The sequence below is a fragment of the Liolophura sinensis genome, chromosome 8 (genome assembly GCF_032854445.1).
Source record: "Liolophura sinensis isolate JHLJ2023 chromosome 8, CUHK_Ljap_v2, whole genome shotgun sequence".
NCBI lineage: Eukaryota > Metazoa > Mollusca > Polyplacophora > Chitonida > Chitonidae > Liolophura > Liolophura sinensis.
This window is the reverse complement of record NC_088302.1, coordinates 14,976,982-15,003,744: the sequence shown is the minus strand read 5'-3', so window position 1 is coordinate 15,003,744 and position 26,763 is coordinate 14,976,982. Positions and strand designations below refer to the sequence as shown.

At 39.1% G+C, this 26,763-nt stretch overlaps 1 protein-coding gene across 4 annotated transcripts; it reads right to left on the bottom strand.

Moving 5' to 3' along the window:
- Positions 1-416: 416 nt before the first annotated feature.
- On the bottom strand, positions 417-26,388 carry LOC135472303 (DNA polymerase subunit gamma-1-like). Of its 4 annotated transcripts, none has more exons than XM_064751747.1 (23): positions 26,193-26,388; positions 24,080-24,718; positions 23,221-23,413; positions 22,662-22,820; positions 21,025-21,165; positions 19,578-19,657; positions 16,846-17,028; positions 16,304-16,427; positions 15,775-15,875; positions 14,048-14,287; positions 12,999-13,170; positions 12,658-12,735; positions 12,072-12,229; positions 11,438-11,491; positions 9,109-9,229; positions 8,444-8,579; positions 7,643-7,749; positions 6,134-6,273; positions 5,597-5,626; positions 4,798-4,912; positions 3,691-3,942; positions 2,427-2,544; positions 417-1,359 (listed from the first exon to the last, which is right to left on the bottom strand). In XM_064751747.1, the coding sequence occupies exons 2-23, from the start codon at positions 24,703-24,705 to the stop codon at positions 1,208-1,210; spliced, it is 3,480 nt and encodes a 1,159-aa protein (XP_064607817.1). In that variant the 5' UTR covers positions 24,706-24,718; positions 26,193-26,388; the 3' UTR covers positions 417-1,207. The 4 variants fall into 4 exon arrangements, with proteins under 4 accessions (XP_064607817.1, XP_064607818.1, XP_064607821.1 ...); XM_064751748.1 differs by having other exon boundaries at positions 26,218-26,388; XM_064751751.1 differs by having other exon boundaries at positions 26,289-26,378.
- Positions 26,389-26,763: the final 375 nt, after the last annotated feature.

The following is a 26,763-nucleotide window of genomic DNA, read 5'->3' as shown; positions in this document are numbered from 1 at the left end:
TTTCGAAAAGAAAAAAAAAAGAAAAAAGAAAAAAAAACCCAAAGCACTTATCCCAGATGTGAGCAATTGAATCCACCTACATAAGTCGACCTTATGGCTTTTGTCGAAAAGTTTGACAAAAACTTAAAATCTTGTGAGCACGTGTCCACAAGTTGAAACAACCATGCGTAAATCCACGGAACTGGTGCACCTGGATACTTCAAGTCGCAGAAAAGTAGAACATTTTCAACTTTTAGCAACTGCTTAGGCACAAGCACACGTAGATGCAATAAAACCAGCGCCCGATCTTATGTTCCCTGGAGAGTTGTTCCAGTTTCTTCAATCCAGTCGCCGAAAATCCAGATGCTCCCAGTCGCAAGGTCGACCTACGAGTGATAATAACCAGAAATTTTCGTATGTAAAACAACAATGTGCAAAGCATATGTAAATTGTGAATGTCAACAAAACCTGGTTTTGCACGTATGAGGCCGTGAAGCAGAGTTTTGTATTAACTCCCATGTTATTTAGACAATGTTTTTGCCACCATGTGTGATCATGTAAGAGTCTTGGCACAAGTAAAATGGCAAATGCTCAGATGTTCGCGGTCTCAAATATTCTCTCCGGGAATGTAACTGAAATGATCCTGTAATTGAATAGTACGCACCTTACCCACTCCTCCATGGGTATTTCCACTCACCTACTGTCAGGCCAATTTATTTTAAGACCTGAATAGAGTTTTACACTGCACTCAAGAACATGTACAGTAAGGCTAAAGGAAAAAAAACACCAATGCATGTTCTGCATATCAAATACCACTCGTTCCACCAATGAGTGCCTGAATCCATAATCTTGTTCTTCTACATTAGATTCACGGATATTGACCTTCACACATGACTGAACTACATGTATGTCCTAAACTAAAAAATCACATCCTGTTTTCCGATCCATTACAAAGAAGCAGCAACTTTTTCCACATACCCGACATACGCAGACCATGTGCTGCACTGAGGACAATGCTTGTTGTCAGGTTTGAAGTTCGCAAACACACTTAAATTGTGCAGGAAATTTATCTCTGCAGCTTTGCATAACCTTAAAGTTATCCACGTTACGTAAAAACGGTTTAATCCAATGGAATAACAGTGACACTTTCAACAAAAAACAAAACAAAGACAATGCCAACAAATAATCTTCACAAATCAATTAAAGGCTTCAGCAGATATCTCAGCCACTACGAGGAAACTGCTATCTCATATTCAGCATTGGCATCCAGAGTAGTCTCCCCTTCCACCTTAACCGCTGAGCTCTTCTGCTTGCTGGGTTTTTGTGGTTTTAGCGATCCATTGGTTATCTCTAATAGCTGGTAAATGTCTAAGGCTTCACCTTCAATTGGAACAAAAGAAAAAAGTCAGCTTGGTCATTTAAAGCTGGAGAAAACATAATATAATACCACCTTTTTATTTATAGTATTTGTTTAATAATGTCATAAATGAGGATGTAACACAGGTTTAATAAATATTTTGCACTAGTATTTGTTCTTTTCAGCTAACAAATGTATTAAACCTCAATTTGGATCATATTTATAATTTTAATATGTTCATGAATATTATCATAATTTAGTTTAAATGTATATATTTCGATATAAACAACCAATTTACATTCAAATAAATTTATTAGACAAGCATCACATCCTTATTTACAACATTATTACAATGTTACAATGATAAATACCAAAAGTTGGTCCCAAATACCCACCATACAAAAATATTTTCCAAGTACCCTTTTTTCTTGGAAAAAAAAATCCCCCAAAATACTAAAGATCATATTTACAAATAAGGTTTGACACTCATTCATCTGATTTTGGCATCATTTTTCTGTTTTCTTCTCCTTTAACAGAAAGACTTCAGATATCCATGTACTCTCTTTCCAGTTAATGCACAGGAACGCCATACCCAAGAATATTTCACTTTGTATATGATGGTAGCCAGTATTATGGTGGGGGGAAATCAAAGAAACCCAAGCCTATCCGAAAGTTGCTGGAAGACCTTCCCACATACAGCTGGAGAGGAAGCCAGCATGAGATGGACTTGAACTCACAGTGACTACATTGATGAGAGGTTCCTGGGTCACTGCGTCCCTCTGGCAGCGAACCAGCATGGCCGTGGTGGCACCCAAATTAGTTTTTGAGAAATCTTCCTCAAAGGATTGCGCAACATGTACACATAAGCGTGCCCACACACAGATACATGCCGAATGGAGCAAATCAACATGTTCCTCATTAAATCTGCAAAGAGACTTAAGGAACATCTTAACATGACTGACCGAAGCAACTGAAAGATACCATCCGCACAAATTATTGGAAGTTAAGGAATCACTATGGCTTTCTGTCACTTTTGATTTGGTAATGTGGAAATACTGTTGTACATTTGTGTGAGGTTTTGCTAACATACCATGTGGAATGCCGTAGCCCCGTTCCAGCCCATGGGGGTTAGATGGTGTGACACAGTCCATAGAGACTTCCTTCCTCAGACAGGTATCCAGGTCAACGGCACTGAAGAAGGCTACTGACTGTAAACAGAGAAATAACAGACTGTTTGAATGATCGATTGGTGGGCAGTGATTCTGATTGGCTGGAATGAGAGATAGGCACAGCCTAAGCTGAATCTAAGGTGTGGCAGATCTACTGAAGCGTGACCAAGGCTGCAGTTTTAACCCAGCAAACCCTATCTCCACTGTTAGCCAATCAAAATCGATTCTGTATCCCTCTAAAGATAATTCATCACCACAATATGACTGAAATATTGCTGACTTAGCATTAATCCATTCTGATGATCATTAATTCACAAAGAATTAACATAATCAGAACCTGGAGTTAACCACTAGCCTATGACAAATCAGGGAAGAACTTTCCCACGTGTGACACACCAATTTTCATCCACATCTCTGTTTCAGTTGTGCATGATGAGTATTTCTTCATTGACAAACAAATCAAATCAATCAGGAAGCCTCATACATTATTCGGACAATTTTCTCTATTTTATGTGAGCTGAAATATAGAGTTTCAAGTCAAAAAACAGAGTAAAGATACAAAACTCTACGCCGCTCATATTCACAGTTCTCATAATATGGATAATGTCATAGATGTGCCTGCAACAAGGAGCAGCGGAAAAAGTATTTCAATGACAGAGTGAACTTATAAACATTAACATAAAACACATGGCAACAAATACATAAGTTAATATATTCAGCTAAGGCCACAACACTTTTACATGCATTTAGGAAATGAGTGAGTGAGGGTTTGGGTTTAACGTCGTACTTAACGACAAAGGAATCCCTAGTGTGTGTGTAATGTGTCTCCTTGTTGCAGGACGGATTTCCTCCGCTCTTTTATCCAGTGAGGAACTTCCTCTTCTTTTCAAGGTCTTAGGTGTTACTCAAGCCAGCAAATGACCCTGGACCTACAGCCTCTTATAGCCAATGCTCTACCAACCCAATTATTGGGGTTGGTTACCTGTATTGTGTGTTTTACAGGCAAGCTGACATTAAAAAATCCAAAAATGGCATAAAAATAAAATTCAAAATCTGCCTTTTTATTTTGTCCAGTCTTAATGTGTTACATGACTTGATGATAATGATGATGAATAGATGACTTTTTGAGTTTTGCTTTAATTTTTATACCCTAAACAAAGTTCATTCTGCTCATTAGTGGAATACCTGTGGCAAGTCATGGAAGCTGAGTTTGTAAGCAAACATTGCCCTTGTCAGGAGATTGGTGATCTGCAGCGCCAGAGCAGCCCGGTAACGGTCCTCTGTCCTCACCAGGTAACGCACCTCATCATGGATGCTGATGGAAAAACGAGCGTCAATGTCAAACTCGTCACTCAGCCATCGCATGGAGACCAGCATCAGGTGGAGATAATCCACCGCAGAACTTTGGACTACCCAATTCACACGGCTAGTCATAAACTGTAACAATAAAGTGAAATTTAGTGCATATGGCAATTATCAATTCTCATTTATTAACCAAATTTTGTTTCCAGCCATTTGAGACTATTGCACAAGAGTTTCGGCAGAAAACTGATCATTATTAAAGATGCAAGCTTCAAAAACTTGTGCTAATTATTTCCTTAAAATACAGAATCCATGTACCGTAAGACTATATCCTTATAATTCAATCAGAATATATCTTAAATAATAGGAAGTCTTACTTAAATTTGTAATTTGGCCAGATAAACATTTTATTTCTTCAACCTTTTCACATGTTTGCAAAGTGCTTATCCAAGCATATTCTGAATGTATTATTTTATGTTCACCAATAAAATTCTATACTATAAAGATACTGTCTAATCCCAGCAATGTAGTTTTGTCTTAAAAATCAATTTAAAAATGTGCATAAATTGCACTGAAAGTTGCCCTGTCAAGGTTAAAGATTTAGAGAACTACAGTATTTGGTTTAGGTTTCTTGGGAATCAAACCCAAAAGTGAGCAATGTATGTATTAAAAGAAAAGACAGAAAGTAATATAAACCTCCTTAATTTAAATTAGAATTCAGAAAGAGGGGTAGAAAGATAGAAAACCTGAGCCTCACTGTTCAAATTGATAACCTTGCATTGCATTCAATTTTCTCAATGTATGTGCTATTGTTTACTTTGAACTGCAATATCTTAGTTATCCATGCAACATCACAAGTATAAAAACGCATGCTTTTCAAAACTCATGTGCAATACTTATCAATATATATATATATATATATAAATATATATATATATATATATATGCATTTAGTCTAGTGATGTCTTTTCTTTCAGGGTAACTACTCACATCATCATTAACCGTGTCAGGCTCCAGAGTTTTGCTTATTCGACATCCTAACACTGGTGTGCGTGGTTTGGAGGACTTGGCAATGGCCTCAAGCTTGTTGAACATATGACTTTCACTGAAATGTCACAGAGACAAAAATACCTTTACAAACTACATGCACCATCATCCAGTCACTTGGCCACTATTTCTTATTAAATAGCATACATGCATAATCAAAATGGCAACTACAATGCTATCAAATCTTTGTACTTTGGTATTCAATTTTACTATGGGAAAGAATCTAAAACTTGTTTCAAGTTTTAAAATGGAAAAGAATGCACATGTCCACATTTTCTAACCTTTCATAAGGGAAATTCAAGGAAAATTCAGCCAAATTCGTGGATTATATACAAGTCTTTGTGATGCCTGTGCCATTACATGTACTCAAGCATAGTCTCAAGTTGAAAAAACAAACACAAAAAGCTTTTTTTGGGTCAACTGTTTTGTGACAAATGTACAAAAATGTGAGTAAAGGTGAGAGCGAAAGTGTGGCTGCACATAAATGTTAGCTAGTCTTCTGATTGGTTTAAAAAAAGGTTTTCTGCACATACTTTCTGATGTCTACTCAAACACATTATCTGATTTTAATAATCACTGCCTCCATCTTTTTCTCTAATGTCCATCTTCAGAGCAATGACATTTTCCATCCATTCTACCCCAGCCTATCAACTCAAAATGTTTTTTCAAATTTTTAATCCATATAGCCCCATTTGTCTATGTGTAGCCATGTTAAATTTTTGAAGAAACAATTCTGTCTTACCTTCCATCTCTCCACTCTCCTGTAAATGCACTGAGAAGAAAAATGAGACATTCTGTTAATAGCAAGTTAATTATGTGGGAAGAAATAAACAGGACAGAAATCTGATCTGAACTCAAGGTATAGGTTATATTATTAAAAAAAAGTGAGGTAAGGAAAGTTACAAATAACTGATATATGTATATGTATGTATACTTGGGCTTTTACAGTGTACTAAACAATTTGTCAGTCAAATGATAAGAACAAGTCATCAGATGTGTGTTCATATACTGTGTCGTCCCCTGGTGAGGCAAGTCCTCCAATGAAGTATCATGCCGACGACACCAGACGTGACACCAGGGTCAACCAGTCCTGTTTCCTTGCTCTAACCTCTCAATTTTGGGTGCCAATTCTTTGACATGACCCAACCCAGATTTGAACCCAGGATGCTCTAACCATTAGGACACAAAGCAGCCCTAAATAACTGATATAATGAATATGGGAAGCTATTAGCTTTGGTATACTATTATATTATATATAATTTTCAATGAATTCTCCTACTCTCTGATCCCTTTGGTGGTAGCATACAGGTGTCTGGCCTTCTCATAGGCTTCCTTCTTCCCTAGACGATGGTTGAACTGCATCAGCAACCTCTCCGCAAACTTCTGTCCTGCTCCATAAATACGACCATAGTTAAATACCTGTAGGAAAAAACACATACAGCACTTGTATTTATTTATTTGACTGGAATTTTAGGCCATACTCAAGAATATTTTGCTTCTACAACTGCAGCCAGTATTATGGTGCGAGGACACTGGGCAGAGCTCAGGAGAAACCCACGGCCAAATTTTAATTCCTGTCTTTTAGCAAAGGCCATTCCCTTAAACATCAGGGGCTGGGAGCAAAAAGATGCTGGAGATATTGCCAATTTGCTCTTCTTACAAAAGAATGTTTTGGTCCTAAGCAGAGCTGTATGGAGAACATCTACATTGATTTTATCTGAGTTCTTCAGACCATGTTGTATACATGCACCTCTGAAATGTGTATGCATGTTTTCCTACTCCTTTGGGAAACCTTCATGATTAGGGCCGGCTTGCACAAAGGCACCTTGTCAACCAGCAGGTAAGCATTACATGTGCATCATCATGGTATGTATGTATACATACGTTTATGTTTAACGTTGTACTTAATTTTTCAGTCATATGATGACAAGGAGTCATTAGATGTGTGTACATATACTCTGTCTTTTTGTGGTAGGGCCATGCCAACTCAGTGCTGCCACCAGTAAAGTATGATGCTGAAGACACCAGACATGACACCCCATCTGGTCACAACGCCTTCCATATGACCTGCATTCAACCCCACTGTTAGTAGCAAGGCAGTGTACATTGTGTCTTGTGTCACAAAACACACCGGCCGTTATGTTTACCTCCCTGAGTAATATCATTTCATGCTTGTTTATGTCTACAAATAACGAACAAGTCTGTTTACCTGTTAGATTTGCTTCCTGATTTATATAAAGGTGAACTATCGGAATTTACTTCAGTGACAAAAGTGTTATTTTGCACAGTTTATAGTTATCACTTTTGTTTTCACATATTTTATATTTCACACCTAGATGCCATAATGTTAAAAAAGAAACATTTGTCAAGACGTCCCAATCTGAGCTTAGCGGTATGACGTCATAATACACGTTCAGTGAACTTTTACATTTCCACGTCACGCAACAATAAAACATGACGTCACGGATACGGAGCTTTGATGTCTCTAGGTCAACTGCTATGGCTTAAGCTTGCTGTTGATTGGTCTAAATGCATGACCTATATGGAGGGAGTAAAACAGAATGGCAGCATGAAATGTGCAGTCTTTGCCACATTTCTTTATATCAGGGGGTAGAATAGACTTTAACACCTTCGTCTTGGTGTTTGTTGTGTAATCCGATACCACCGAACCTTGTTTCATAACGAGTCAAATCCTGAGAATGACCAGCATTCAAGGGGTTAAAACCCCTGATCATCGCTGTTGTAGCATGCTTGTAACATTTAGAAAGCTTTGTGGAACCATCCTCACCTTAGCATGGTCACGACTAATGCCCACTGTTTCCGCTGTCTTACTGTGCATATCTGTCTTATCAGCCTTCTTGCCTTGAAGAGTCATCCAGCCCAGGGCAGTACATCCTGACAAATCAGAGAGAGAAACAATGGCATCAGGCTTGTTGATAATGATTGAAATGCATAGGATCATCACATTTCTGAGGTTCTTAGGTGAATCAGTTCTTCAAATAAAGAGATGACATGAAAACGAATATAGCAAAAAGCTGAACTTGAGAAAGATGTGACACATATTCAATAGGGTGTGTGACCCATGTTCAAGTTGTGTTGGGGTGGGGCCTCTGAGAAAATTGCTTGTGGCAAGTTTCCTAAGCTAGTTGAAAACCCAGCTTTAAAACAGATTTTAATTTTGTAAACTTAGTAAGAAAGACCTGGATAAACATGTTTATCCAGGTATTTTTTCAAAATCTAATCTTGTATTACGTCATAGTCGCTATCGTGAAATGAGGGAGCTAATTTACAGCAGGTCTATTGGCTTTTATTCTGTAAGAGAAAGACAACATCTTGCAATAATAAGGCCTTATTCATATAAAACAAAAACACCATGACGAGATTCAAGTGCCTTTATATTCGTATGTGTGCTAATGTAAAACCACAAAGAAATATACACACCAGGAGTAGAAATGGTTTTTAACAAGCTCATAAGTTAAGTTTTACACTCAAAGTATATTCTTTTGAAACTAAATGTGGGAATAGCACCGCTCATGCACCATTGATCCTGTAACCCTTTAAAGGCGAGATATATACAGGGCTGCCTTACCGTGCATCTTAGCAAAGTGCGAGTCACCAATGACAGCAGCAATCCACAGCTCCTGCGAGTCAACATCAGCTCCAACGAAATGATACCCAGGTGGTGACTGGACCATGGCTTTCAGTTCGCTGCCTACTCTGTCAGTCTGTGGGGGAGAAAATGGGCAATTGGGGGATTCTCAGTTACCACTGTTTAGCTGGTCTCCTACTAACTTGAATGAATAATAATTTAAACAATTTAATGTTGGAAGCGATGTTAAATCAAAAAAAAAAAAAACAAACTACTGCAATTGCAGGAAAATCTACACTTTCAAAACCAACTCATAAAAATGTTTCTCACAATTCTCAGCATTCTTATACAACAGAAACTTTGTCAGTAAATAATTACCCAAGTTCAGTGGAATAAAAGATCAAAAGCAAATATTACTCTCTTCACATACCATAATCTTTTCTCTTAAATGGACACTAACTATTAGGGCACACCCTCTCCCATACTTTCATAGATGTCCGAACTTTTGAGAAGTCGGAGGTGGGTGGGTCGGGGAGGATGATTCCTACCTTACCTAAACACACGATCTATGTGCGACAAAAAGTGTTGATTTAAAGAAAAGATCAAACCATGTTTTAAAGTATCAATACTGCACACATTCATAAGTCACTACTTGTGTTACTCACATAAGCATTGCTGGCTGTTAACCACGTTGGCTCTACAGCTCTGCGAGTCACAGTTCCCGCTGGAATGACTCTTGGGAGAATCGCTCCGTACTGACCTGACTCATCATCATAAATGGGGTTCCTAAACCACAGCATATTATTTTGTTTATTTTCTTGATTCCTGTTCAATGTAATATGGCTTAAGACTTTTGCAAGTATATGATGTTGGTCAGTTTAATGGGTGGCGGAAACTAGAGCGCCAGGTGTAAACCACCAACCTTTGCCAGGTAAGGGACAAACCAATCACATCAGTTTAATGGCTGGAGGAAACTGGAGCGCCATGTGTAAACCACCAACCTTTGCCAGGTAAGGAACAAACCAACCACATCAGTTTAATAGGTGGAGGAAACTGGAGCGCCAGGTGTAAACCACCAACCTTTGCCAGGTATGGGACAAACCAATCACATCAGTTTAATGGCTGGAGGAAACTGGAGCGCCATGTGTAAACCGCCAACCTTTGCCAGGTAACGGACAAACCAATCACATCAGGTTTATGTTTGGAGAAAACTTGAGCGCCAGGTGTAAACCACCAACCTTTGCCAGGTATGGGACAAACCAATCACATCAGTTTAATGGTTGGAGGGAACCGGAGCTCCAGGTGTAGACCAGCAACCTTTGCCAGGTAAGGGACAAACCAATCACATCAGTTTAATGGCTGGAGGAAACCAGAGTGCCAGGTGTAAACCACCAACCTTTGCCAGGCATGGGACAAACCAATCACATCACTAATGTGTAAGTATTCATACATTTATGGGACTGATGTTTACTGCCATACTAAAGAATTTTGCAATCATAGTCAGTTCCTGATACTGATAAGCCGACCAGGAACTCGACCAGGAACCCCACCGAGCCTAACTAGTACGCCCCCCCCCCACCAACCACACCTTACCAAACCATAGCCAGTAGGACATACCCCTTATCCCTTCATCCTCTGTACACTTTTTCTCTACATAACTCTATTGTTTTCTTACCTGTTGACACCTACAGCTCTACTTGTTATATTTAAGTACTTTGCGTTATGATGTCATTCAGTTGATAATGATGCTAGTATCCGCATCGAATCGTTGTGACAATAAACTAAGAAGTCGTAAATCCATAAAATCCAGTTTAATGGGTGGCAGAAACCAGTTACCGACAAACCTTTTTTTTATGTGACATACAGATATGCACATCTTGTCAGTGGAAGAGAGGTTGTCCTCATTTAAGGGTTTAGCAACGCTATGCATTCTCGGGATTTGATTCAAGGTTCAAGGTTCAGCGGTATCGGGTTACACAACAAACACCAAGACGAAGGTGTTAAAGTCTATTCTACCACAAAAAATGAAGAAAATGAGGCAAAAACAGTTCTGTTTCACTCCCTCTGCAGAGGTTGTGCATTTTAGACCAATAAACGGCAAGCTTAGGCCATTACAGCTGACCGAGATACTTCACATCTGCGTATGTATGGCGTCACGTCTTATTGTTGTGAGACACAGGAATGTAGAAGTACACTGCACGTGTATTCAGATTGGAACATCATGAAACAAATGTTTCTTTTTTCCACATCATGAAATTTGCGTGTAAACTATCAAAAATGTAAAAGCAGAAGCGATATCTGTAAACTGTGCAAAGTAACACTTTCATCACTGAAGGAAATTCCGATAGTGTGCTTCTATATAAATCATAAAAACAAATCAAACAAGTAAACAAACTCAAATTCTTTTATTTGTAAACATAAAGCAGTATGAAATGCTATTACTCAGGTAGGTAAATGTGTCAGCTGGAAGGTTGTGTGACACACTCAATGTTGTTTGAAAGATCATCTTTATTTAATAAGTATGTTTGCACACAGCCCGCAACTGACAGCGGGGTAGAAAAGACTGCATCAGGGCCACAACAGTGCTGACTGTTTATTTTAACCAAGTCCTCAACAGCAATGACAAAAAGCTAAAACAATTTAAGAGCATATTTCAAACTCTTTCATATATTATATTATTCTTATGTTTTCTGCACCTTAAAAAAAGTGTAATCTTATATGACTTATAGTGGTAATATTTGCATCGGCAAGGCCATGTATAATATGCTTTGGTTAGCATCATACACACTACATTTTTAAGTCCAAGTATATCATTCTTTTATATCTCTTGACCAGCAAGGTCGCAGGTTCAAATCCAGCTCTTGGCAGTTCAGCTGCAGCACTCTATACCTTAAGTGATCAATTTCCATGATCTGGTAACATACGAAAATGATACATAACCTCAATTGTATGCACTGCACATATTTTCTAGTAATCTAGCAAAAAAAACATTACCTTGTAATAGTCCTGGGAAGTTGGTTTTTCTGAAGCCACACAACCATTTGTGATCTACAAAAAAATATTTGAGATCAAACAAATACCAAGTCTTAATTATTGTACACATTATACAGAAAGATGCCTATTAAAATACTATGCTATATATTTGTGTGCAAATACTTCAAGCAGATGTCTATTCATTAGATGATATGAGAACAATACAGATCCCTTTAAGCTACTGATAAGAATGCTTCTTATTTTTCTTTCTTTTCTGTTTATTACCACGGTAACTGAATTCCTAAAAAAAAACAAACTCGAGAATTTTTCACAAATACACCGGAGATCAGTTTTTAAGGGTGGAAGAAATCAGAGTTGTTGGGAAAAACCACCAACCTTTGGCAACATTACCGACAAGTTTTCCCACGTATGAATATACCACATACCATATAGTTGTGAGACAAGTGGTCTTCAACAAACACTTGAGTACGCAAACGGACATAGTCATATAATAAACCCAGCTGCTTGGCTCGTTTTTTCTACAACCAAAAGTGTGGTGCAGTTTGGAGCATTTGTGCCAAGTTTTTGTTGGCGAGGTAAGCACTCCAATTTAGAAATGAAGCACTTTTCGGGATGGATTCCTGCATGCACTTACTCGATTCTCTCCTGGTTGTTCTTCCAGTAGGAGCACATCTTACTGAGCACCAGCGCCCTTTCCGCACTCGCCCCTGAGCCTGCCCTTAAGGTGCCGTCCTCTACTTTGTTCTGATAGTCCTTAGCCAGGGGATTCCCTACACGCTTTCCCACGCCATCCTACATGTAGACGAAAGGGAAGTACATCTAACAAGGCAAGGCCATATGTAGAAGAAGACTGAAGGATTGTAAACTTTCAAAGAAAAGACAACAAATAATGTAACCATAAACATTCACAAAAATTCTTTTCTGAAATTCCAGTATCAATGAATTAAGGGTTTAAACAGTGGAGCTTTGGGTTTTAGATTTCAAGTAGGTGGAACGTTGCTACATTGCAAACAAACTTTCAATGTCATTTAAATGCTAGCTATGGGAATTACATAGTCTTTGTCTCTAGCAACTAAACAGTCCCCAAATAACTGACCTGATGCCCAAGGATTGAAGATAACAAATATGTTAGTTGTTTTGTACATGCTTGTTCTTTATTATCAACTTCAGGAGAAGGTTTGAAATAATTCCAATTGTCTCAGATGTAAAATGCCACTTACCTTGTGTGGGATTTTATAAAACCAGCATCCTCTAATATCTACCTCCATGATAGGAGAGTTCATCTGCTCCCCACCTTTCTGTGAGAAGAAAAAGAAATATCAATAAAAGCTGTCGCAATGAATGAATCAATCAAAAACCATCTGCATGTTAAGGTTTTTGCTTTTTGAAATACATAAATACAAACATAAATAAATATTCTTTACGGAGTTTCAAAGGCAATATGCCATTTTATCCTTGCTTGTGCTTGTTAACACAGAAACAGAAAAAAATGCCTGAATCATATCATATACGTAACAATTTGAAATGTTAAGAAAAATTACTAAGATTTTAGCAACTTTACCTTATGGAAGACTTTGCCCTTGCCAGTCCTGTCCCAGTGCTTGCTGCACTCATTGCCCTCCATTCCCAGGCTCTCAAAGCCATGGGTGTTCCAGTACTTGGAGAACTGTTCCTCGTTCATCTCCTTGGTCAGGATGTCAGGAACTGGCTCTTTCATCATTTTGTACACAGAACTGCACAAAGGAAACATTTCTGTCAGTTCACCGTCTGAATGTCTCTTTTTCCAAGAGTTGGAATTTAAACATAAAGAATCAACTAATTCTGGGTAACTGCAATACTTTGACAAGATCAAGGAAATAGGTCGAGATTCAAATGAGACTGGGTTGCCAGATGAGGAAGCAAGATTCCTCAGAGGGCGCGCCATTCAGTGGACAACTCAATATTCAGATAAGATTTACACAAGATTCTTTGACAAAATATTGGTAGAATTGCTGGAATTTCATTAGTGTGGCACTGTCATCCTAAATTTTCTAGTTTAGTTTAGTTTAAACTAGAGTCTAGTTTATTATACTGTCACAACGATCACTGTCTATCGTATGCTTAAGGATTGCAGAGCAGTGAGCAGACCATATGGAGTTGCAGATCATTGTGGTGATAAAAAGACGCTGTGTGGAGTTTGTGCACAAATTTACAACAGAGTTCAGAGCAAATCGCGCACTGCATATGGCAATCCATATATCATGGGAGGCAATTGCAACCCTGTGAATAGCTGCGCAAAATGTAGACCTATGAGATAAATGAAATCCTTGGTTTTTGATATGCACATTGCTACAGATGATTGGCTATTTGTGTACTATGGGTGAACACTGCAACATTATGATGGGCCAAAAACTGCAGCCAAATCGGACACCGCCACTGACAGCATCTGATCCCTCCCTCACAATATATTTCCTTAGTTCGTAAGGGGAGCTAATAAAATATCTTGGCTTTAGGATGGATATGGCTTATTACAGTGTGTCGTTTTGTGTTTTCTTTTTCGGGGGCTGACACGCACTACATGTGAAGTACTGTTAAATATGACCAGATACTCTGGCAGGTTATTTGACTCACTGCGATGGGAAGATTGGCTGGTCAGAGTTCTCTCCCTTAATCACCGGAGCCAGGTTGTCCTTTCTACCGGGCACCAGATAGCCCCAGCCATGGGCGGTGTCATGATGCACAGGGTACCCGTCCCACGTTAGTCTCATCAGCTTGGGCGTCACTCTAACCTGGGTACTGATGTTAGCTGGCCCCGGGTGCCAATCAGATTCAGTCTTTGTAGACATGCGAGGACAGAGGTCACGGTACCAGCTGTAACCACGGAAACAGGAGTGATTTATTAAACAATGAATTGACGAATCTGGATTTAGGAAGAGAAGGTGAATGACTGCTTTAAAACTGATTTCTGTAATGTGGTTACAAATACAAAGAGTAAAACTTGAATGCACTTCATGCATACAATATGCCATTAAACTGCTCCAGATGTTGTAATCTACCATGTTAAAGGGAGACAGAATTGGCGCTGATATTAGCCGACAGTGGAGATAGGGTTGTCTGGGTTAAACTATGCATCTTTGGTCATGCTTCAATTAATCTTCCACGTCTAAAATTCAGCTTAGGCTATGCACAACCTAAACATGCTTATCTCTAACACCAGCCAATCAGAAACGCTTCTGTATCTCTTTAAGAGCTGCAACCATATTCTTATTTTTACCAGGAATTTTCATTAAGATAACATTTTCGAAGTATCTTAAAATATCTCAGTTAAAAACATACAATACAGCCGGATCCTAACCATCAATCCTACGCCCATTGTTGCCAGAGAATATGATGATGGTCGGCCAGTGGTCTGCCAATGGTCGGCCAGTGGGGGGCAGTGGTCAGCCACTGGTCAGTGGATACACACATGTACCCTAAATCTTGCACGTTATAAAATGTATTACCTATTTTGAGAATATTCCTCTACCTATCAATGTATAAATTATAAAAATACACCAAAGAAAGTAAAAATAAAAACTGGAGATTTTTGTACAGGTAATAAAAATCTATTAGGGAAATTCCACTTCAATTTTTCCTGTTAATTTAGAATAACTCAAATACTTACCTTTCACGAAACATCAGCCTTGTCTGTGTACGTGTTATGTTAAAAATCGGTAATACAGTTCCAAAAATCGATAGAGCAAGACGCATTATAACTTTAGAACTATTTTAAAAATTTAAATAGTACAGGTACGAGTCTGGAATTAACGGATTGAAAGGCGACCGCGCGAATAATACAAGGCCTAAGGTGTGCATCTGATGTTGTTACATCAAACTTGCAAGTGCACAAATGTCATAAAATTTATTTTTTTATTTATTTGATTGGTGTTTTACACCGTACTCAAGAATATTTAACTAATACGACGGCAGCCAGCATTATGGTGGGTGGAAACCAGGCAGAGCCCGGGGGAAACCCACAACCATCCGCAGGTTGCTGACAGACCTTCTCACGTACGGCCAGAGAAGAAGCCAGCATGAGCTGGACTTGAACTCGCAGCGACCGCATTGATGAGAGGCTCCTGCATATATATTGGCTAAAAAGAGATGACCACGTGTCCCAAAAATTAGAAGAAATAGGATATAGCAGTAAAAAACTCAAATAAACCTGTTTCCTGCAATATTGTTTGCAATGTCTTTCCAAACTCCAACTTTATGGTCAGTCAGTAAATTTTGCAATGCATGTGTTCCACAGAAAACAAAAGCTATTGTCACAAAGTGACGGCAATATAATTTATCAGGAAAATATGTTTAATACATACGCAGGATACCCCGGCATGTGTGCCGAGATTTTAGGAAGTCTCTTTTCAGTCTCCAAAACTTTCTTCACTCTGTCTTCCTCACTCTCCTCTTCCTCTTCAGCCTAAATAAACAATGTAAAAAAAGATTAATTAACTGGGTCTTACAAGCCTTTAGCTATCATGCTATCTTTTGCAACTTGCAAAAGGAGCGTCTAAAAATGCTCTCAACAAATACCCATTCCAAACTAGGACAAAGATAACGTTTTGTGAGTATTTCATATATAAAAGAGCATCTTTAGCATGACTGATTATGCACCTTTTAATGGAGACAAAAACAAATTGGCTGAGGTCGTCAACTTCAGGGCTTCTCAAAAAGTATAATTTTATCACAACACAGAACAACGCCTTCAGAATATACTTGAACAAACATTTTGCTAATATGGGAAAAGGTTGAAGAATGCGTAAACCAGCAACACAGTTTTTCTTAACACAAAAAAGAAAGAAATGTTAAACACCAGCTTTTGGAATATTTAAAAAAAATGAAAATTACATTTTCTGTCTTAGCAACAGGGGCATCTTTCTTTGGAATTCTTTTTGTTTTTGAGGTTTCCTTTCTCAGCTTGAGATCCTTTACTGTCCAGTTCAGGTCCCATAGCCAAGGGTCATCTTTATATCTGCAGTGGAAAGAGGCAAAGAGTATTTCAAAAATTTAAAACGATTTGGTACTGCACAGTGGCCAAAAAAAAAATGTAAACAGCAGTGTTCAAGTTGTGCAGTCTTTGAATTCATGTCTTAATTTGAAAGACATACAGGAATAACTTTGTTAATAGATTATTTGTTTATTAATGTTTTATTATCAGGAAATGTGGAATTCTCAAAATCTTCTGCACATCATCTGAAACACATGCATGCATAATTAAAGATCTCCATTTGATCTTTGAAAACAAGAACGCAACAAAACAAAACAAAAATTTAAATGGTGATGGACAAAGATAACGATCTCTTCTGTTTATAGCTAAAGAATCTTTGTTAGATAATTATTTTACTTTTGAATGATGTTCCCACTACTACACGTAGATTTGCTACACTTACCTTTCCCCATGGAGCAGCTCACAAGCATCATCAGCAATCCGCATCAACAACAACTTGAGTTCTCTCTGCAGATCACTGTAGGTATCATTTGACTCACGGATGTACTTGTTCCAGTTTGAGTTCACAGGTAAGTAAGCTGTCCCCATCTCTAGCATCCCCGCAAATGTGACAGGATGGGGAAATCTGATCAGTGTACAAAAACATGTAGTCAACCATAGTTAATTTTATTTTATCTGATTGTCATTAAATGCTGAACTCAATCATGTTTCAATGATATGCTTGAATTTATCTACTTATTTACTATTTGCATGGTGTCTACTTTATACTCAAGAATATTTCACTCATACAATGGTGAGGGGAAGGGACGATATTTTTGCTACGATAGTATGTAAACTGCACTTAAACGAATATTATTTAAACTAGTTCCTCTTAAAAATAAAACAAGAAAAGTTGGACAATCTGTCTATCTTGTCGGCCAGGGAGTCATGGTCGAGTGACACTATGCAGTGAAGAACTGCCTTGCAGAACATTGACAAATCCATACAATAGGCCTACCCACTGAGTGCTTTTCATGAAGCTATCATATGACTAAATCTATAATTACCCCTACGTGTACACTTCTTTATGAGAACTCTGAAAATCATACATGTCAGTGAAACAGTTTTACAAACAAATAGTTTTAAAGATACCCGAGTTGTATTAGATCCTGGAAAAGCATGTACAGGATAGCGACTCTGCAATACTATGGCCGATTTTCGTAGATTACACGCTCCCGTCTGGTTTTGTCTGTCATGAACTGGACATCCATGGAATTATGGTAATATCCATGGAGAATTTGGCACAGTTTCACAGTCCACAAATTATAATGTTTTATTCCCAAGTCGAGTGATAGACCTACAGGCCGTGACACGAGTATCCAAGCAGTCGGGCCAGCGGATTGTGAGTTGCAGTGAGAAGTCTGTCACTCAACACCGGTGAAAGGTAACAACCGAGCTAATCTTTCATGTTTTAAAAAACTATCATCGGCAAAAATAAATAAAGCTTGAATTATACTGAATGGAAACACTGACTATTAACACAAGAAAAATGCCATTTAAAATTGTGTCTGAGCTCCAGCTACAGGCTTCAAGGTACAGCATGCTGTGGGGTATCACGTGCGCAAAGTGGCCTGCAGGTATGGTGTGAACACAGCTGGTGGGCTGCTCTGTAGCTGCATGGCTGTAGTAAGGCAAAAGCTAGCAGTTTCCTACAGTCTGTGTCACAGTCTTATTACTGTGTCAAACAAGTAAGTAACTTCACAACTTCTGCATTCTGGGAGTGAAAATCTGGACTTAGTTTCTTTTTCGTTTGGCATCTGAGGGGGGTGTGGGGTGATATAAGCCTTGTCCGTAGGCCTTTTTTTTTTTTGTAGCCATGGCTGAATTAGCAAACCTCATACGGCTATGATTGAATCCTCCGTAATCAAAGGGTTTTTGATGAGATCTGGTTCATATTTTCTCAATCCGACATTTTTAGGCAATGTATGTAACTTTACAGTACCCTGCATTGTCACACTTGGGCATGGAATAATCTTGAAATCAGTTGTAAAAGTACAGCAACTGTCTGCTGTGGTCTGTGTTGTACACACAGAAAAGCATCCCACGCCTGCAGGGAATGTACCCCCGTGACCTCTTGACCTCTCAAGGTTAAAGGTGCTCGACTGTAGTGGGGTAGATTTTCTCATCACCAAATCCTATTGTTTCGCTTCTGTATTCAACGTTTTAAATGATCGCAATCGACTCAAGGAACATATTTGAACATATCTGCAATTTGGAAGGTCCAGCACTGGGGTTCTACTTTAAGCGTAACTGAATGATTCACATCCATACCACATGTAAAATTAATTATGCAGAATTCACATCAAGAATAAAGCTAAGCATTCACGTCCACATCAACTGAAAGATTAAACCAATTCGACATATGAGAGGAAATGCTTTCTTCAGGCTGGGTGTTTAAATCTCACGATTTTCTTGATGGATAAAAGTGATGCTTCACATAGTGCCATGTCAAATATGTCAAAACTTTTGTTTTTATTAAATGTACAACATATAGGTACAACTTTTGATCATTCATTCAAAAAATTCAGGCATAAACAGTAGTTTTCATACTATTAATGTTATTCGCGCAAGATTTATTTATTTATTTGATTGGGGTTTTACACCGTACTCAAAAATATTTCACTTATACGACGGCGACCAGCATTATGGTGGGAGGAAACCGGGCACAGCCCGGGGGAAATCCACGACCATCCGCAGGTTGCTGGCAGACCTTCCCACTTACGGCCGGAGAGGAAGCCAGCATGAGCTGGACTTGAACTCACAGCGACCGCATTGGTGAGAGGCTGCTGGTCATTACGCTGCGCTAGCACGCTAACCGACTGAGTATTCGCGCAAGAGAAATAACCCATTTGAATCTACATCTCCTGTGGGTTATGTTTCACCTCTGAGTCAAACAACAATTGTGCTAATATAAACTAAACTGTACACTATACAATGTTTGCCTGGTTAAAGGGTCTGAAAGTCTAATAATTTACATCTATTTAGAATAGCCGAAAATAAAAGGCTGTCTGGAAGGTATGGGTAAACTTTTAATAGTGGTGTTTAACAACACATCATTTCATTATAAATACATGTATGTTTTTAATATGAGCATGTATGAAATTGCCATTGAAATTTTGAAAGAAACTAATTTACCTGTCAAAAAACTGAGGCCAGACTTTTTGGAAGACAGCATGTGTTGCGACCACATCAGAGGCGCAATACAACATCAGGTCCTGTTGAAAATAAAACTAGTTACACAAAGTCAGCCTTTATAAAGGTGTAGGTACCAAAATTGACAACTCCACTGTGAACACTTATTAAAGTGGTTGAACGAGAATCAAAAAAAAAAAAACATACTTTGCAGAGTAATAATGGAGAATAAAGCAGAAACAATGCAAATGGGAAAATTGTAATATTTATATATTAATTTATTAAATAATTTGTTACAAAACCATAAAACCTTTTGTCAGTATGTGATGTAAAAACCATGGTTATGGTAAATGGCCTGAAGTTTCGCCCTGGGGACAGGGAAAATGTACCCCAGGATTCACTGTGCTGGTTGTTGTTGTTACTGACTGAGTGCAGCAGGAGAGCATCGGCGGCAGTCATGGCATAAACAAACTTATACTTCACTGAGCAGTTAGTGTATTCTCCTACAACCAACAGTTCATGTTTTCCTCAGTTTTAATCATAATAATTTTAGTACATGCACTTCGCAACAGGTTTGTTGTTTTATTATCGTTATTTTGTGATAACTGGGAATTTGGGAGAAAACTCATTGGAGAATAAGGATGAATACCCAGTGGAGTGTCATGTCAAATATCCATTTTTAAAGAGCAGGGGTCTCAGTATACAAAGCTGTAGCAGAATTTAGCATATCGCACATCCATCCTTGCAAACTAGGCCTACCAGCAGACTGGATGACGATGTCAAGGTTAGTTGCGATCAGAGCGACACATACACACATGCGTTTGCCCTGATGTGCACAGCTGAACATTTCTTGTGCATTCTGGCATAATTTGAAAGACTGCCAACTTCCGCCCATATTTCGTGAACATGAATACTTAATTTACTCATATTTCACCTGAGTCCCCTCAGGTGAAACTTCAGTCATACAGATCAGTTTTACCTTACAATCATAAGACTCGAAATTTTCATGTGTCTACCCATCAATCACGTAATTTTTGCTGCCCGAAAGGCAAAACAATAATCTTACCTTTCGCTGGAGACTTGTAAACCACGTCTGGGCAAAACCGTATACAGGAAATCATAAAACACTTTGTTTATAAACCCAATGACGGTGTTGTGCAAACTCCTAAAATGATAATATCTCAAACAGATCTTGTCTCCTGATATCCCAGTCTCGCACACAGTGATATCGAAAAGGGGTAAAAGTATATCATACTAGTTTTTGGAAACCTTGCATGTAGCATGTGGGGGTGGGGCGGGGGGGAGTTGGGGTTTATCACTCTCTTCTGTCATCTTGCCATCAACTCAGATCGCGCGAAACTAAGCGACACTAACTCACATGCGAAACTTTAGGCCCTTTACCATATGCAACATTTTTCAATTCACACATCCATTACATATTCATCAAAACCTGGAATTTCTCCCGAACATCGCCCATTGAGCCCTCAAGAAAGATGTCTCGCGTTTTCTTCTCCAGCTTTTCCCCCCCACAATGATACTGGTACACATCACTCAGGTTGTTCATAGTACCGGATGACATCCACTCATTGGACTAGGAGAAGTTTAAAACAGGAATAGACAATGGTATAAAAATCATTACACAATAAAAATTAATGCGCCATGATTTTCAAATACTTTAATGTTAAGATGAACAAAAGTAGAAAAAGATTATTTATTTATTTATTTGATTGGGTTTTACCCCGTACTCAAGAATATTTCACTTATACGACGGTGGCCAGCATTATTGTGTGAGGAAACCAGGCAGAGCCCGGAGGAAATCCACGACCATCCGCAAGTTGCTGGCAGACCTTCCCACTTACGGCCGGAGAGGAAGCCAGCATGAGCTGGACTTGAACTCAAAGCGACCGCACTGGTGAGAGGCTTCTGGGTCATTACAACTGAGCCACGGAGGCCCCTTCCAATTATAATGGTGGTCAGTTTTATGTGTTGAGCAATCCACATTACCTGATGTAAACCACCAACCTCTGGCAAATTATACTCGCATACTTTATCACATGCGTCGTACATATATACAAATACCATGGAAGACAAGAGGTAACAATCAAATGTTAAAATACTGAATGGCCACACAAACATTCTCGATCGCTTTCTGTCACCTAAGCAGTGAGAGCACTACACTAGTCAAGAGTCACATCGAGTAGCCTCTCCCCATACCGATTAGTCCTTAACCAGATCTCAGTCCATCCAAACTAAACAGCCCTTTATGCCCATCTTATAACATTTTACAACTCTGGTGACGGCACAAAATTCTCAGTTTTGGGTTTTGTTTATTTGATTTCAAGGATTATACAATTGCATTATGGTGGGAGTAAACTGAGCATAGCCCATGGGAAACCCATGATCTGCAGGCTGCTGGCAGACTTTCCACATATCGCAAGTGAGCAAGTCAGCATGAGCTGGACTTGAAATCACAGCAACTGCACTGGTGAGAGGCTCCTGCATTGTCTCGCTTTTAGTTCTTGAAATTATGTTCAAAGTTCCAGGTGTCACAAAGTTTAATTTTCCCTTCAGTGTGCCTGTTCCCCTACCCCCACCCTTGTTGTGACCAGTTTCCTCATGGTTGTTACTGGTTTCCCAATGGATTTATTTATTTATTTATTTATCTGATTGGTGTTTTACACCGTACTCAAGAATATTTCACTTATACAAAGGCGGCCAGCATTATGGTGGGTGGAAACCGGGCATAGCCCGGGGGAAACCCACGACCATCCGCAGGTTGCTGCCAGACCTTCCCATGTACGAACGCAGAGGAAGCCAGCATGAGCTGGACTTGAACTCACAGCGACCGTATTGGTGAGAGACTCCTCGGTCATTACACTGCGCTAGCGCGCTAACCAACTGAGCCACGGATGCCCCTGGCTTCCCAATGGAAATGCCATGTTTCCAAATGGATTTAATTAGATTCCCCCTTGCTGAGACAGGTTTCCCTCAAGGGTGTACTGGGTATCCCCTGGCCACAAATCTGATCATTGTCATACAAGAACAGTGCATGTATTCCTACAGTATAGCTAAGAGTTAAATGCTTACAAATCCATCATCCATCCTTGGTCGTTTTTTCAGCTTATCCATGATCTCCTGCGTCATGGTGTTACTCTTGCTAGCCTGGTACAAAACTCGCTGGAAATTTGTAAAACCTGACACAGCAATGTGCATTGACATGGTGTCCAGAAATCGCAGCTTGCCTTTCTGAGGAATACAGAAATACACCCATTTTTAGGTCAAGCATTAAGAACTCAGAAAAGGGAATTAAAAATAAAAGTTGCATTTAAAAAGTGTCCAGCAGCTTAAGTTTAAAATTCTAAAAAACAAAGACAAAAATAAAACACACATTATGAACACAAACTGGGCAATATGCATTGACATGATGTCCAGAAAGTGGAACTTTCCATTCTGACAAATCTGAGGAACACATGTATATGTATAAGCCAAGACACATGCTCTGAGGGACCAAAAAAATGACAGGCTTCATGAACTCAAACACAAAGTACAGAAACCTTAACTTGCCTTTGTGAGGAATAAAAAAAATAAATTAACATATTAACCTGTAACTATGGTGTATCATGAACAGAAAACCTTGTCCATGTACCTTGATGTAATATTGCTCCTTGACAAAGGATCTGTCAAAACTGACATTGTGGCCGACTATAATCCTGGCCACTGATTGGCTGGAGGCCACACCACTCCCTCTAGTGGACTGTAGGGGTATCAGGTCTTCCAGGAGAGGACTGGTATTCCATTTAAATGTGTCTTCAATTAGATTATCGCTGCACCAGGAATACCTACAAAAAGTTTAAAACAAAGCATTTTGTAATAAAATCTGAGATATTTAAATGTATGAAGAGCTGAATGACACCGGAGAAACTGTGTACTGTAGCAAGTTTATCCCACAAAATACCTATCATTTCATTACAGACGGCTGAATGATGTACAAGTACGTCACTTCAGTGTCGCAACTTGACATGTCAAAGCTGATTGGAATGGAGGTACATGTACATGTAGCTTGAACATTCAGTTAGCCAGAGTTACCTGCCAGAGTAAACGCAGATAAAATCATCAAGCCCATCCAACATTTACCACAGCGAAATCAGCCACGATTTATTTATTGATTTGATTGGTGTTTTATGCTGTACTCAAGGATATTATGGTGGCAAAAACCTGGGGGAAACCCATGACCATCCGCAGGTTGCTGACAGACCTTCCCACGTATGGCTGGGAGATGGCAATAAGGCTGCAACCTCATTAGTTAGTGCATGATTGAAAATGAATGAATAACCAAGTAATCTTTGTGGACAAAGGCTGCTAATTTTGATCCACAGGAAGGATAATAAGTAATGCTCTCTGCGTGGAGGTAAGGATTAGGGTCAGGGTTTCACTGAATGAATGCTAAATCGGAGTTGAAAAGCTTACGCCTGATAGTTTTACAGCAATACTCAGATTCTTCTTACCAAGCCACCGAAGACGCGGCCGTTGCTATTGTAGGAAAGTTTCCTTCTGTCATCAAACATTCAATATCAAAGACAACTGCATTTTCTTCAGGGAAGTCAACGAGAACAGAGCTGCCATCTTTTCCATAACGCGTCCAGCCTTTCTGGAACTTCCAGGTCTTAGGAAGGGGAGGTAAGTCTGTCACACTTAATGAATCCCCTAATTGTCTATACTCAGCTGTCTGAGTTGAGGCAAGGTGTCGAAAATGATCATCAATATTTTCTCCATATAACTTTGGCAGTTTAATGTCGACTTCTGGCAGTGTGTTTGTCTCTTTTCCCCACAGATCATGTTGCTTCAAAACATTTCTGCTCTTCTCAATTAATTTCTGGCTGTTCTCACTACTGATAGGGCTTCGATCCTTTCTGAAAATCTGCCTGTAAAGTCCGTCTGATAGCATCTGGATCTTGAGAGGGTTGTAGTAAGATTTTGTTCCTTCACTCTCATAGCAGCACGTGGACTGATAAAACCAACGCCTCCTGCACCATGTGATGTCGTCACTGGCCGAAGACGTCCTCTGCAGTTTTCCACTTCCACAATGTTTTCCATGAAGGAATAATTTCCATGACTTTCTCATTGTACACATGGTTGCAAGATATCTGAGAGAAAAGACAATCACTTTGTTAAATAAGAAAAGCATTTATTATCACCACTGTACTTTCTTTATTTAAAGGTTGTAATCATAAAACAAAGAGCATTTATTCATATAACTGTTCTTTAATGTCTTACAGTTAATCAAGAATTTCCCACTCATTCGTTTGTGGTCAGTTATATGGGTGGAGGAAACCAGAGTGCTGGTATAACCACTGACCTTTGGCAAGTTACTGACAAACTTTCCCACATCACAAGTGGTCTTTCACAAATGTTACACTGCACAAATAGCCAACAATCTTCATACATATTCATACCCCCAAACATACAATATGTTATTTATTTATTTATTTGATTGGTGTTTTATGCAGTACTCAAGAATATTTCACTTATACAACGGCGGTCAGCATTATGGTGGGTGGAAACCGAGCAGCCCAGGAAAACCCACGACCATCCGCAGGTTGCAACAGTATGTTTCATTCATATTGCAAACCAGCTTTAGCAAATGCACCTTTTCTCTCTTTCACTATCTACTATATCATGAGTTTATTATATACCTTCTATGTTTACCAGTCTTATATTTGAGCAACATACAGTATGTTTCACACTGCATGTCGCCATTTGTAACACAGTAGCTTTAGCAACTTTTTGGGTCAAATTTTCATTCTCAGTGACTAAATTTTGCTCCTTATAGTTGAACTGATTGATATGCAATGTGTAATAAACAGATCATTGAATGACTACACACTAATCTGGACTCTTGCTGGCCGCCATCGTATAAGTGAAATATTCTTAAGTACGGCCTTAAACACCAATTAAATAACTAAATATTTTTACGTAGCAGAATTTATTTATTTATTTGATTGGTGTTTTACGCCGTACTCAAGAATATTTCACTTATACGACGACGGCCAGCATTATGGTGGGAGGAAACCGGGCACAGCCCGGTGGAAACCCACGACCATCCACAGGTTGCTGGCAGACCTTCCCACTTACGGCCAGAGAGAAAGCCAGCATCAGCTGGACTTGAACTCACAGCGACCGCATTGGTGAGAGGCTTCTGGGTCATTATGCTACGCTAGCGCGCTAACCGACTTAGCCACGGAGGCCCCCTTTACGTAGCAGAAACGTTAACTAGCAAGCTCATTTACGCTTCAGCGCCTAACACAATATAAAAATAGAACTCATCCCTATAGCATAAGCTAATACTTATTAAATAACCTGTAAATGCATGACAGCTCAATGGGGTCTCGTATAAGAGTTCATGAAAATTTAGGTAAGACAGAGTGGCGGCTCTCGCAAACTACCATGGCTACAAGCCTTGATTTTACAATATGGTTGCTAAGTGTCAATGGCATCGGCAGACAGATGTATATTCAATCTAGCAACTGCAGTAAAATCAAGCCTTTTACCTACGCTAGTTTGCGTCTCGCCTATATCTGCGTGAACTCGCGAGATTCCTGGAATGCCAATTAGGCTTACCGATGTTACCGGTACATGTATGTACCCTATTGAATGTGGACGGTGAATAGGAGAGCCGCAGTGTTGACTATATTGAATCTATATACGTTTACCAACACTTCAAAGCTTTGACATCGCTGCAAACCATGACTGTTTATATTTTCGTCCACAGTCACTGACTTTTCTATCAGTACCAAATACTCAAGGTCTACATCTGGCTACCTCAGACAACCATGAATCACATATCACAGCATGACCATCATCAGGGTGTCAACACGTGCGCTCTCAGTTACCCGCCCTTGATGAATACCATCTCCAAACCGAGCCAAAATTTCCTCTGTCAACTTTGGGTCTTCAACGTTTCTCTGTGATTAGATATAATCCTCATCATTTGTTTCTCCTACATTTATAAATCAACACACTGTGTAGGGCTTTGTTTCTGAAATAATAAATTTTTTTCTGAAAACTTCAATATACAACATGACAAAACATACGAGATCACATATTCTTCCAAAATATTTACGCATCTGCTTAAATCCTTTTCTTGCCCTTTCAAAGTGAAATAAATTGTCCATTTTAACATCATTGCATT